Source organism: Bubalus bubalis, chromosome 14, assembly GCF_019923935.1.
Source record: "Bubalus bubalis isolate 160015118507 breed Murrah chromosome 14, NDDB_SH_1, whole genome shotgun sequence".
Classification (NCBI taxonomy): domain Eukaryota; kingdom Metazoa; phylum Chordata; class Mammalia; order Artiodactyla; family Bovidae; genus Bubalus; species Bubalus bubalis.
The window spans coordinates 72,629,599-72,642,727 of NC_059170.1; the positions used below are offsets into that span (position 1 = coordinate 72,629,599).

General features: G+C 53.3%; 2 protein-coding genes across 2 annotated transcripts in view; both read left to right on the forward strand.

The window, feature by feature from the left end:
• The window catches only part of LOC102393522 (ninein-like protein), a 50,033-nt gene extending 39,604 nt beyond the window's left edge, over positions 1 to 10,429 (forward strand). The window contains 5 exon segments of the mRNA XM_045162577.1: positions 2,127 to 2,277; positions 2,958 to 3,079; positions 6,082 to 6,252; positions 7,571 to 7,684; positions 9,469 to 10,429. Coding sequence (XP_045018512.1) covers positions 2,127 to 2,277; positions 2,958 to 3,079; positions 6,082 to 6,252; positions 7,571 to 7,684; positions 9,469 to 9,660 — 750 coding nt within the window. The 3' untranslated portion in view covers positions 9,661 to 10,429.
• Positions 7,694 to 9,462, forward strand: LOC123329280. The gene is made up of 2 exons (XM_044928269.1): positions 7,694 to 8,060; positions 8,247 to 9,462. Exons 1-2 carry the CDS (start codon positions 7,861 to 7,863, stop codon positions 9,046 to 9,048), a joined length of 1,002 nt encoding a protein of 333 aa, XP_044784204.1. The 5' UTR covers positions 7,694 to 7,860; the 3' UTR covers positions 9,049 to 9,462.
• Positions 10,430 to 13,129: the final 2,700 nt, after the last annotated feature.

Consider the following 13,129-nt stretch of genomic DNA (forward strand, 5'->3'; position numbering starts at 1 on the left):
ACTGTTTCGCTCTCCTCTTTCACTTTCATCAAGAGGCTCTTCAGTTCCTCTTTGCCTTCTGCCATAAGGGTGGTGTCATCAGCGTATCTGAGGTTATTGATATTTCTCCTGGCAATCTTGATTCCAGCTTGTGCTTCATCCAGACTGGCATTTTGCATGATGTACTCTTCATATAAGTTAAACAAGCAGGGCGACAGTATACAGCCTTGACATACTCCTTTCCCAATTTGGAACCAGCTTGTCTTAATGCTCACCTTTTAAAGAATGGCTGGGCTGATTCCAGTTTTGGGCCGTCACAGAAGCTGCAGTGAACGTTCCTAGGCAGGTCTTTGTGTGGATGGTCTTCATTTCACGGGATAGATGCCCAGGAGACAATTGCTCATCTGTACGGCAGCTACATGTCTAGTTTTATATGAAATTGCCCAGCTGTTTTCCAGAGCAGCTACTAAAAGTTTATGTTCCCACCAGCAGCATATGCCAGGTCCAGTTGCCCCACATCCTTGTCCACACTTGGTGTTGTCACTCTTATTTGAGCCAGTCCAGTAGTGAGTGACACTGAGTCAGAACAGCTGGCGGGGGCTCCACTTGGCTATCCCCTTCCCCTCGCTGGCTCAGGCCTGGTGAAGAAGGAGGTTTCCCTCGAGGGCAGAGAACAGAACGCTCTGTGTGCTTCAAAACAGGCGCGGTCCTAGTCTCCTCAGGCTCATACAGACACCACAAGCAGGCGGCTTCAACTACAGGGTTTATTGTTCCAAGGTTCTCAAGGCCTCGGTCAAGGCGGGGCCGGCCTGGTTCCCGTGAGGCTCTTCCAGGCTTGTGGGGAGCCCCCTCTCACTGTGTCTTCTTATAAAGTCACTGTCCCATTGGATTAGGACCCCACCTTTCGAGCACATTTAACCTGAATTGCTTGCTAGCAGCCTTGTCTCCAGACTGGTGACTTTGTGGACCCGGTTCTACCCACAGCAGCCACCTTGTTCAGGCCTCCAGCCTTTGGCTCCTGGTGAGCTGTGACGCTCTTCGCCTGTCTTTCTTTCTGGTTTTCAGAGCATTGGTTTGCCCTGTGACTTCAGTTCTCTGATGGGCCTGAGAAGAGTTGTTGACTTTCAGTTACTCAGCTTTTTCTTTGTTCTTGCTGGGAGGGTGGGAGTGACGACTTCCAAGCTCTTTCCAGGCCAGAGCGGAAATGGTGTTTTGTTTTTCTCGTGGGTTTCTGCACGTTCACTGTCAGGACATAGAAGCGTAGTGGATTTTCACCTGCCGGCCTTGTGTCCTTGCTGAGCGCCCACTCACTCCGGGAGTGCATTTGTCACCTCTGGTTTCCCAGACTCCTGCTGTACCCTGGAGACACCTGCGGTTCCCATCTGCCTCTTCCCACTGCTGCCTGCCTCCCCGAGCCTGGCTGATAAGGTGGGAACACCCACCCTGGGGCGACAGTGATGCATCCGCCCAGCTGTGCATGAACCCTGCTCCGAGGCCCAGAGGGCTTCAGACCCTCAGCCTCCGGAGCAATTGCTAGGGAAAAGCAGAGGAGCAAAACATGGTTTGTGTGAAGGCGTGTGACACATGGTTGGCGATAACGAGCTTCCTTGTGTCGCCTGCTGGCTGCCATTTATCCCAGGCCGCACTGCCAGCGTCCAGCATCCACTGTCTGCAAAGTGGTCATTTCATCAGTGTGCTGTGTTTAATGACAGTGATCAGATTTTTAAAGAGAATCATGTGCCTCAGGTTTAGCTAGGGTTTTGGTATTTTTTTTCTTCAACTTGTGTAAGATAATGTCAGAAATAACCGTGGGAGAAATGAGAAAATCATGCCAGTTCTCCAGAGCAGTGATGGGATGTTGATGGGATGTGAGTGCTCCTGGTGCCCAGCGTTTGTTTCTTGGGGGATTGATCATAGTTCATCCTCCACGTGGTGGCCTGAGAGCCCGCCACTCTGGGGACACTGAGCAAGCGCCTCACCCACTAGTTGCTAATAGCAACCCCACCCCCAGCTGTGATGCCCAAAATGGTCTCCAAAGATTGCCAAGCATCGCCTGGGGAGAAGAGTGTCCCTGGTTGAGGACCCCTGGGATGCTGCTGGCTTAAAAACTAACTTTCCTACCTGTGTCTTCTCCCTGTTTGTTCCAGAGTCAGAAGTGTAGGGATGAACTGTCCCAGCTCAACCACAGGGTCCTGCAGCTCGGAGAGGAGGCCTCTACCCACCAGACCCAAAGCGAGAAGAGTCCTGTCACCGTCCAGCTGCTGATACACAGACTGGAGGAGGCCGAGCTCCGGGAGGGGCTGTAGGTGGATGGTGGGCGGGGCAGGGAGGGGCGGGCAGCCGGGCCTCAAACAGACCAGGGGCAGCCCTGCCGTGCCTGCAGGTAAAGCGAGGGGCTGCACAAGGGAGCCCTGAAAAGTGTGTGAACTTCCAGCAGCTTTCGCAAAGCCTGGTACCTCTAGAGAAAGTAGCAGAAAGGAATTAAATCCTGATGATAGGAGCCTAAATTGGGGTGACCTCTCCAGAGGTCATTAGGCAAAACATACATCAAGAGTGGTCAAGAACGTTGGTGTGCTCTGACTTCATGATTCTGCTGTGGGAACTTTACTGAACATTGTGTATGGACTTAGCTGAACATATTTTCATTGCTCTGGTGTTTATAATAGCACAACAGAATTGGAATTAGCTTTGAATCATCAACCGTATTGACTAAGTCAGTAAATTTTGGTGCCGCCATTAAAAACCACATTTTTGAATAGTGTCTAATGCTCTGGACATTATAAAAGAGAAAGCATGGCCCACGATGTCGTGGTGGCAGCATGTGTGTGTGTGTGGAGGAAGGGCCAGGAGATACAGCATGTTGGGTGTGCTGTGATCACTGCTGACTTAAATTTTGTAATTCTTGCTTTTCTGAAGTTTCTGCATTAAGCACGTATCACGTTGCTAGTGTTCTTCTTATACTTGTGAAACCGATATTTAACAACAGGGTAACCAAATCCAAAAACTTGAACTTGAACTTGACTGCGTGACTCAGGACCATCAGAGCCTGAGACTGGCACAGTCACAGCTGAGAGAGGCCCTTGAAGAGAGTTGGGACCAGGTGAGTGTGCATGGTGGTCCCCGGCTGAGGGGGGTCAGCCTCGCCTCTGACAGCCTGCACGGGACTAGTCCGGCCAAGGGTGTCGTGGGGCTGGCTGAGGCCACACAGCTAGGGGGGCGCCCTCCAGGCCGAGGATTCAGTCAGGCCCCGTCCAGGGTCAGGTGGAACGCGAGTGAACCATGTGAAGGGCTGTGCCTGTTCCCTCATGAGGGCAGGCGGGCATAGCAGCACCTCTGGGTGTGCCCTCTGTAGGTGGAGGAGCCAGGGAACACGGAAGGTGGCCTCCGAGGTCCAGGCCGCGGGCGGAGCAGCCCCCGAGGGGACCAGCTCCTCACCCTGGTGGAGCCCGGGTGTCACACGCCTGTTCATGTGTCTGGCAGTGCTGCCAATGCCCTGCCCTGCGCTTGTCCAGTGCCTGCCAGGCTCAGAGGTGCAGCAGCGGGGAGGCAGGGAGCTCACGGGCTGGGACACACAGATGTGAGCAGAGTGGGCCCAGGAGGGGTGATGGGTGCCTGCCAGCGTGAGGTGCTGGGACACAGGGCTGGTTCTTCTGAGGAGCTCGAGCAGGAGGAGAGGAGGGAGCTGACGGTGTGAGGTGCCCTGAGGGCCTCAGGCCCTGGTGGACTCAGACATGGGGTGCGCTTGGAGAGCCAGGGTCTGCAAGGGGAAGGGGCCGTGAGAGAGGGTCTCTAAGCCTCATGTCTCTGCTTAACCTGGTACCAGGTTCCCCACCTGGCCCCTGGTCTGACCCCTGGACTTAGCTGTGGACACCTGGTGTGAGAGGTCACTTCTCAGATGGCCCAGGTTGCAGAAGGGTCTGTCTGCATGTGGGACCCCTCCCTGTCCAGGGTCTTAGGAGGGGCTGGCAGACCCCTGTGGGCCCAGTCCTCCACTGTCAGCAGGCACTTTCTCCAAGGTGTCTCTGTGTACTGGGGGCCCCCTTCCCTGTTTGTAGTGCAAAAGGAACCTTGAGAAATTGCCGGACTGGTTTGAACCTTTGAGGTGGAGAAGACAGATCCACCCGTGGGCAGCAGGACTGGGCTGCCGGAGGCTTCCCTGCCTGCTGGGGTGGGGGGATGCCGAGCACTCGGCCGCTGTCACGGGCAGGAGCGGCTGCTGTGAGGCAGCTGGTGTCACCTTTGGTGAGTTAGATGAGGACCCCCGAAAACACGCCTGGATGAAAGTGTGCAGAGAGAAGTAAGGCGCTTACAGGGCATCTAGGGACCATCGGGGGTGCAGAGGTGAGGGTGCATCCAGAGCCGTGAAGAGGGAGTGGTCCTGAGGTCCCAGGGCCAGCAGGGGAGCCAGGCGTCAGAGAGGGCGCTTACACGGCCGGCATCCTGGGGTGCTGCGGGCGGGGGCACCTGCACCATCTTCTCCGTGGCATCGGGTCCTTGTTGCGTGGCAACCAAGCACCCAGGAAGGGCAGACAAGCATCCAGGCTGCTGAGCACTGTGCTGGGGGTTTCCTTAGCATCACTGCCCCACATTTGGCTGGGCGAGCCTGGATTCAGGGTGGAGAGGTCCGCCATCGTCTGAGGGGCTCACTGCCCCACCCCAGCACCCAGAACACGGAGGCCCTGGCTTCCTGGCTGCAGGGGCCCCGCTTCTCTTCTGGGGACATCCTGCCTTCTCACGTGGTGGTCCAGCAGGGCTCTCCGGAGCGGGCCCACCCTCCACCCACACCTTGCTTTACAAGGAGGGCCTCAGGGGCACTCAGCTGGGCCGTGCTGAATACTGCCTGGCCAAGGAGAGTGGACGGCGAGGCCTGTGGTCAGGCTTCAGGGCTCAGCACAGGATCAGCTGCAGGAGGCAGCAAGGCACCCAGGCAGGTGTGCGGGACTCAGACCTGGGCTGGAGTGACTGCATAGTGATCATCCGAAGCTCTAAAGCCGCAGGGAGGCGGCTACGTCTGGTGGAGCGTGTGTGAGAACTTCCCTCCCCTCTCTTCATCCCAGGAGCGTGGCAGCTGCCCCACTGGACCTGTGTGTGTGGTGTGCTTCTGGGGGTCTGTCCGGGGAAACTGCCCAGGGTGGCCCCTCAGACACGCGGTGACACAGGCCAGTGAGGGAGTAGGGCTGTGGCTCACAGTTTCACTCCTGCCCGGCCGGGGTGGCCAGTGCCCTCCTCCCCTGCCTGCATTCAGCAGGGCCCCTGGTGGAACCGCCACCTCTCCCGTCCACGGGGTCTCAGGGCAGGTCTGTGTGCTCCAGACGAGGCCGCCGGAGCCCGTGGTGTAAATGGTGTTTAGATGGCCTCCCAGGCGCTCCATTCAGGGAAAGTGGCCAGGCTCTGGGCAGCCTGGTGCCAGCGATCCCGTGGGTTCTGTGCCCAGGAAGCAGATGGCCGAGTCCGTCCACATCCACACCTCGCCAGATGCTGTGCAACCACCTCCGGGGCCCTGGCCACAGCCCGTCTCAGGAGCGTGAGCTCCACATTTAGAGGGAGGCTGCTCTACACAGCTGGTGTGAGTCCCATTATTGAAGGAATTAAACCCAGCAAAGAACCCAGGGGATAAACAGGGCAGAATAACTTGATCCTCCCAGGATCCGGTACGAGGTCACAGGGAGCGCTACAGGCAGGCCTTCCGGGCTCTCAGGGTGCAGAAGCGCCCCTGAATGGACTTTGTGTTAGTCGCTCAGCCCCATCCGATTTTTTGCAACCCCATGGACTTTAGCTTGCCAAGCTTCTTTGTCCGTGGGATTCTCCAGGCAAGAATATTCGAGTGGGTTGCCATGCCCTTCTCCAGGGGATCTTCCCAACACAGGGACCAAATCCACATATCCCGTGTCTCCTGCATTGCAGGCGGATTCTTTACCGTCTGAACTACCAGGAAATGGAGTGTGGGCATCAGATAAATGGACTCTTTAGGAATCGTGGGCTCTGCTGGACACGCCCTTCCCTTGTGGGGTGGCCTACAGGTAGAGATGCAGTTTTCTGTGTCTGGTGGTGACCCTGTAGCTCTGGGCAGTCACCCCAACCACTGTGCCTTTTCCCTGGCAGCCATATGGAGCCACCCAGAGGCTGCGGCTGGCCCGGTCACAGCACACCCAGCAGGTGCGGCAGCTGTGGGAGGAGATGGCACAGCTTGTGCTCGCAGGCCGCGTGGCTGAGCTGCAGCGGCTGCTGGAAGGGGAGTGGCGGGGGGCACGGCGGCTCCAGGCGGAGGCCCAGGTGAGTGGGGACTGGGCTTGGGGGCCAGCTGGGGGTGACTGGGAGGGCGAGTAGGCTTTCTGGTTCCAGGGGGAGGATGGTCCGACAGCCCTCCCACTGTGTGGGTTGTTTATGGAAGCCATGGGACCCGGCTTCCGCTGGGAGCTGGTGGGCATTGAGCAGCCGACCCTGAGTCCCCAGCCTGTTTTCTGGGCCGCGTGTGTCTGTAGCCAGCTACACACGTGGCCTGCTTCCAGGTCTAAAAGGTGGTGACAGAAGGGCCACAAGAGAGGGATGGGCAGGGATAGCTCTTCAGGAGTGCAGGCAGGTGCAAAGGTCCTGGGGTGGGCTGTGCTTGGCATGTTTCAAAGCAGCAAGAGGTGTGGGGTGCTGGTTGGACAAGAGATCAGCACAGTGACAGCATGGACTTGGGGAGCCCTGCTGTGTGCCAGGCTCACATGCAGAAACAGAGCTGCTGCCTTAAAAGGGCCGCAGAACAGTGGCTCAGCGCGTGCACTGTGGGGGACTGGATCCTGGCTCCACCACCTGAGCCGAGTGATTTAACTGAGTGAGTGATTCAACTCTCTGTCCTTCCATTTCTTTCAACCTCTGGTGGCAGTGGTTCCCACCTCAGAGCACTCTCTCAGGCATCAGTGAGTGAGCACCTCAAAGTTCGAGCCTGGGAAGCACATTTGGGTCCTCAAAGTTCATGGGTCAGTGGGAGGGTGAGGAGCGGCAGAGGGCTAGGTGCCTTCCTGAGGAAGGAATTTGTGCAAGATTGGAAAGGTGGGTAAAATCTGACAGTTGTAAAACACAAATTCTAACGAAGAACAGCCTTATAGCATTATGCAAACACGTTGTGCTAGAGAGACATTTAAGCTAGGACAGATTATTGACAAAGGAAATTTAGTCAGAGATCCCCTAGAAAGACTACCATGTTTGGGGAAACTCAACTTTGAGTCATTTAGGATTAAAATCCTAGGACAAAGAGTCTCTTATCTGCTCACACTACAGTGAGAAGTGCAGCTTTGTGGCTTGTGAGACATTTCTAACCATCCCTCCCTATGGATGAAAGGTTAGCCAGATACTCAGATTTTGTACACTTCAGCTGATTTCCATTCTAAAGTAAATAAGCCTGAGATGATTCTTTTTAAAATGTACCATGTCAATCTCTGCTGCTGCTGCTGCTGCTAAGTCGCTTCAGTCGTGTCCGACTCTGTGCGACCCCATAGACGACAGCCCACCAGGCTCCCCCATCCCTGGGAGTCTCCAGGCAAGAGTACTGGAGTGGGGTGCCATTGCCTTCTCTGGTATTGATCTGTAACCTCCTCTTCTTTAGGAAGCACATGAAAAGCAGCTGAAAGCAACAGAAGAGTGGGTGGAGGAGGTGGAAATGATTCTGAAGAACATGGAAGTGCTCCTCCAAGAGAAAGTGGGTGAGCTGAAGGAACAGGTGAGTGATGGACACCTCCTTTGGGCTACCGGGTAGCTGATGAGGGAGACAGGACCCAAGAGAACCCTGTGTCCTGCGGAAGTGTTGAGAAGGGCAGGGAGAGGGGAGAGAGAGGCCTTGCTGTCCTATGAGGTCTGCTTGCTGCTCCAGGAAGTGAAATGTAAGCATCTGTGGAAATGCTTCTCTTCCACAGTGACCGAATGTGGTTTATCTGCAGCGCCCTGAGCCGCGGGTCCCCAGTTCGAGTCACTCCACGCAGGCTGCCCGCTGCAGACCCCCACTCCCGCCTGTGTAGCCCCTGCCCTGCCGGCACCACCGCCCTCCAACCTTTTCGGTCTCCGGGTCCTCACTTTCCTTCCCAGCCGTCAGACTCCCGGTGACGCCCTACCCCCCAGTCACTCTTGATAAAACCTCAACCCCAAGTAAATCTTGAGGCTCCTACATGCTGGGGGAGGGGGCGGGTAGCGGTTGACTGTCCCAGCTGCCGCCTTTCCCCCACACCCCTGTCTGGGGGGCCCTTCCGCTCTGCCTCTGACCCCCAGCCCCTCTCCCCTCCTCTCAGTTGTGACTTGGGCTTGTGTCCCCGTAAGACCAGAAGGTCCCAGAGAAATGGCCGTGCGCTCAGCTCGCCCAGCCCCGCTTCTGCCGCCCCCTCTCCGGTCTCCTCAGCACCGCCTTCTGGAGCCCGGTCCTCCCAGCGAGTTCTCTGCTGCCTTGACAGGCGCCCCTTCAGAGCTGTCTGCTCCCAGCCGCCCGGCCACCCAGGGGCCCGTCTGGCTGTTCAGCGCGGCCCTCGGTGCGGAGCAGAGCTCCCATCGCGCACCCCACGCCCGGTCTTTTGGGTCCTGACAGCTGGGCTCCTCGTCTCCTCTGCCAGCCCGTCAGCAGCAGCAGTCTTCCTTAAATACATTGGAGCTGCCAGCCTGCCTCAGAGTAGACAGCGGCTTCTCCGGTGGCCTCGAGATTCTGCAGGACCTGGCCCCCTCCCCTCAGCCCCTCGCCCAGCCGGCGTGGCGGCCCTGCCTTCCTCGCGGGCCTCGTGGCCGTTCCTGCCACCGCGCATGCGCCACCGCGCATGCGCCGGCCTCTGCCCGCGAGGTTTGCCCCCGCGTCCTCCATGCTTCTTTCAGGTCTCTGTGCACCTCAGGCTCAGCTGTGTCCCCCGCCTGGGTTCTCTGTTAACACGCCACCTGACCCTGCGTGCTCTGCTGGCTCCTCCCGTTAGAACACGTGCCTGTGGGAGCAGGGCCGTGGCCGTGAAGCACTGGCCCGCAGAGCTGCTCGGTAGCTACTTGAGTGAGTGGCCTCAGCGCGGACTTTCAAAGCCCAAAGCTGGGACCCCTGCGTCTTTGCATCTTGACTAGTGTATCCTGTGTCCCCATCACTGAAGCCCCTGTCAGTGTCGTGTGGGTGGCACCCAAGGTGCCTTGGTGCCTCCCGGCTGGCATGGTGGGCCTGCAGAGCACACTGAGATAAGGCCATCATTTTGGGTACTCTTGACAGTTTCCTCATTGATTTTTGGAGGCCTCCAGATTTGGGTCTTGTCTTCATTTCGTGATAAGTCAATTTGTACAAAGTTGGCTTAAATTTTCTCTACCACATAGTTCGTCAGTTTCCTCTCTCATGCCAGGATAACAAAACCTGTCATTACATCTAACATTTCTCTGATTTGTAAGGTTCCCCAAACTAGTCTGAATGCGTGTGGAGGAATAGGAAGGGAGAGCTGGTGGCGTGGCCTGGCTGCGTTAGACGTGCAGTACACTGTGGCTTTCTCCCCTCTCCAGTTTGAAAAGAACACCGGATCTGATCTGCTGCTCAAGGAGCTCTATGTGGAAAATTCTCACCTGACAAAAGCGCTTCAAGTCACTGAAGAAAAGCAACGAGGTGCCGAGAAAAAATCCCGATTCTTGGAAGAAAAAGTTAGAGCTCTCAACAAACTACTCAGCAAGATTGCTACAGCATCCCTCGCTGTGTAGACTGCTTTTCTTCCTGGAGTTCGTTTTGAAAGAACATCTTTAAAGTAAACCGCTGTGACGCTGTAACTTATTGTGGCTTACTGGCTGTACGCCTCTGGATAGACGAGGATTGTGATTCTGTTTATCTCACAAGCATTTAATGAAGGTCTGTGTGCCAGATGCTGGGGAAACAGATTCTAAAAGACTACTTTTTTTTTTTAGTGGTCCTTGGGTAACTTCCAGAGTTATATTCTTAATTTTGCTACTGACAAGCAAAACAGATTATGGGGTTCTCAGCAAGGTAAATGGTAAAATAAAGCAATTTTAATGTTGCACTTCTGACCTTGGCTACAGAGATTCAAATGCAAAGTCAGGGCTCTATAGTTTTACCATTGCACTGTTAATGCTATGGGTTTAGTCACTGGCATTCTCGTTGGTGGATCGATAGAGAGACTCCAGAAACGTACTTTCTGTGACTTTCAACTGGCGATAAGGGATAGAGGAAGGAAGCCTTTTTCTCAGGGCCTGTTCCACCACGAGGGAGTCTAGACAGCGCTGGTATTTTAGGGCTGTGGACTCAGGGAGGATGGTATCCATTGTGAATGCAATCTTTTCCTCTTTGAAATGTCATCACACTGGAAAGTGTATGATATGTTTTAAAAAAAAAAGGGAAAAAGTATAGTTTTATATCCAAGATATACATAAAGTATGGTCATTTAGTTTATCAGAATAAACTACTGTAATATGAAGTCACTGTATTTGCAATAAAATCCTTTTCTATTAAAACCGATTAACTTCTAGATATTTTTTAAACTAAAATATTTCAGAGATATAGAAAAATAGCTCTATAGGAAGCACTCATATGTACTACATAAACATGCAGATGTGTTAAGGACACTGTTACAGCATCCTGGACAGAAGCCCAGTCCCTGTTCTACTGCAGCCAACCTCTCTCCCTGTCCTGGTGGCCTCTGCTCTCCTGAAGCTGCTACACGACCCCTCCCCTCCGTCTGTCTGCACATTTACTGTCCGTGCTTGAATGAGAAAAGCCTTAAACCGGGGGAATAGATGGAAAGATCAGATCTGGGGTAGGAGGACTCAACAACATAAAGTGGGCTCTTCTCTCCATGCAACTCTGGTCACTTAACCTATGACAAAGGAGGCAAGGATAGACAGGGGAGAAAACCCTCTTCAATAAGTGGTGCTGGGAAATCTGGACAGCTACAGTAAAAGAATGAAATTAGGACATTCTCTGATACCATACACAAAAATATACTCAAAATGGATCAAAGACCTAAATGGAAACTTTTAGAGGAAAACATAGGCCGAACACTCCTTGAGGGAATTCTCTGGCAGTCCAAGGGTTAAGACTGGGCACTTTCACTGCTGTGGGCCTGAGTTCGATCCCCGGTCAGGGAACTAGGATCCCACAAGTTGCATGGCACAGCCAAAAAAAAAAAAAAAGCACTCTGACATAAATTGCAGAACTATCCTTTTTGATCCATGTCTTTGAATACTGAAAATAAAAATAAAAATAAACAAAGGGAACTTAATTATACTTAAAAGCTTCTGCACACCAAAGGAAACAAAAACAAAATAAAAAACTAACAGAGGGAAAATATATTTGCAAAGGCAGCAACAGACAAGGGATTAATCTCCAAAATATACAAATGTAGCTCTACATCAAAAAAGTAAAAATAAAAAACCAACAACCCGATTTAGAAATGGGCAACACAAATAAATAAAAATAAAAAATAGAAATGGGCAGAAGAAGTTAATAGACAGTTCTCCAAAGAAGATAGACAGATTGCCATGAAATGATGGCACGTGAAATGATGGGCAGCATCACTAATTATCAGAGAAATGCATGACAGAACTGCAATATCATCACACTGGTCAGAGTGGCCATCATCCAAAAGTCTACTAATAATAAAGGCTGGAGAGGGTGTAGAGAAAAGGAAACCCTCCTACATTATTGGTAATACTGTAAATTGGTACAGCCACTATGGAGAACAGTATGGAAATTCCTTAAAAAGCTGAAAATATACTAGAACTACTATATGATTCAGAAATCCCACTCTGGGGCATATATCTGGAGAAAACTATAATTCAAAAAGATACACATACTCCAGTGTTCATTCCAAACTCCCTTCCCATCCAAGGTTGCCACATCCCATTGAGCAGAGTGCCCCATGCTACACAGTAGGAAAGACAATTGAGTTTTCAACCTTGGGTCCATCACTTACTGTCTGCGTGACTTTGGGGAGGTTACTTAACCTTTCTGAGGGGAGCAGCTACTCACCTGCTGGAGGAACCAGGGGGATGAGTTCCCCTCTGTCTCCTCCCCAGCAGCGCATTCCTTGGCCCTGGTCCACTCGTACTTTGTCTTGTCCAGGCAGACATGTTTAGGCCTGAGTTGTGCTCCTCTTCAGTCAAGGACCTTTATCATTAGCCTTCCTCTACTCACCACCCTGCGGTCTGGGGCCTGGTGCCCACCTGTCCAGGCCCACTGCCTCCTGCCCACTCTCCAGAGCAGCTGGACCCCTCCTTCCTCCCCAGCCTTGCCTTGATTATACCTAATGTCCACCCTTACTAGACTAGCGCTCCACCTAGTGACAGCGCTTCCCTGATTCTGCAGAAACAGTGATCATGCACAAATGAACAAGAGTAGCGACTGCTGCCGCGTGTACACTTAACAAAATGCCCCTTCACTCTACGTGATAACCTCCAACACCCACAACTTCATAAAGTTGGATGAGACAATTGAGGCTGAGGGTTTAAACTTAATATCTGAGCTGGGATTTGCACAGGCACGGCCTGCCTGCCACCAAAATCTGACTCCTTCTGCTGCACCCCTTGGTTTTTCTTTATTACTGTGGGGGTTAGTTTATATTAGTGCCAAATCAGTACTGGGTGAGAGCTATCCCTCGCCCTCCCCAGGCAAACAGTCTAATTTGCAGGCTGAGATCACAGTAGACAGGAGATAGATACATGGATCCATAGAGAAATGGAGAAAATAAATTGGTTGAAATATCTGAGGCTCATTTAGGGGCAGAGCCAGAGTAATAATTCAAAAGGATTCCAGCATCCCGAGCTTTGTCTTATCCACATACGACTATGATCTCTCTTCTCAAAGCTGAGGGCCCAGACATGGCCCTTGGGTTCTGCCCTGCTACAGATGTGGTTTATTTAAGCATCTGAACGCCAGCATCCCACTTTCCTTTAGACAGCTTTCTTGTGCTCTGACAGCTTCAGACACTAACCAGGGAGCAGATGTGGACAGAGCAGCCCAAGGACTGCTTGGAGCTGCCGGCTGCACTTGCCTCGATCCTGGAGAAATAGTTCTCCCATCCCTCAGCCTCATTCACGGGCTGAAAACAGCCCCAGGGCCCATCCGTGTCCCTGATAAAGAATCCTCTCTCTCCACCCCACACACTCCCAGGTTCAGACCTGGGCCAATTTCACCACCTTTCAGGTTGGCTGTTGCCTG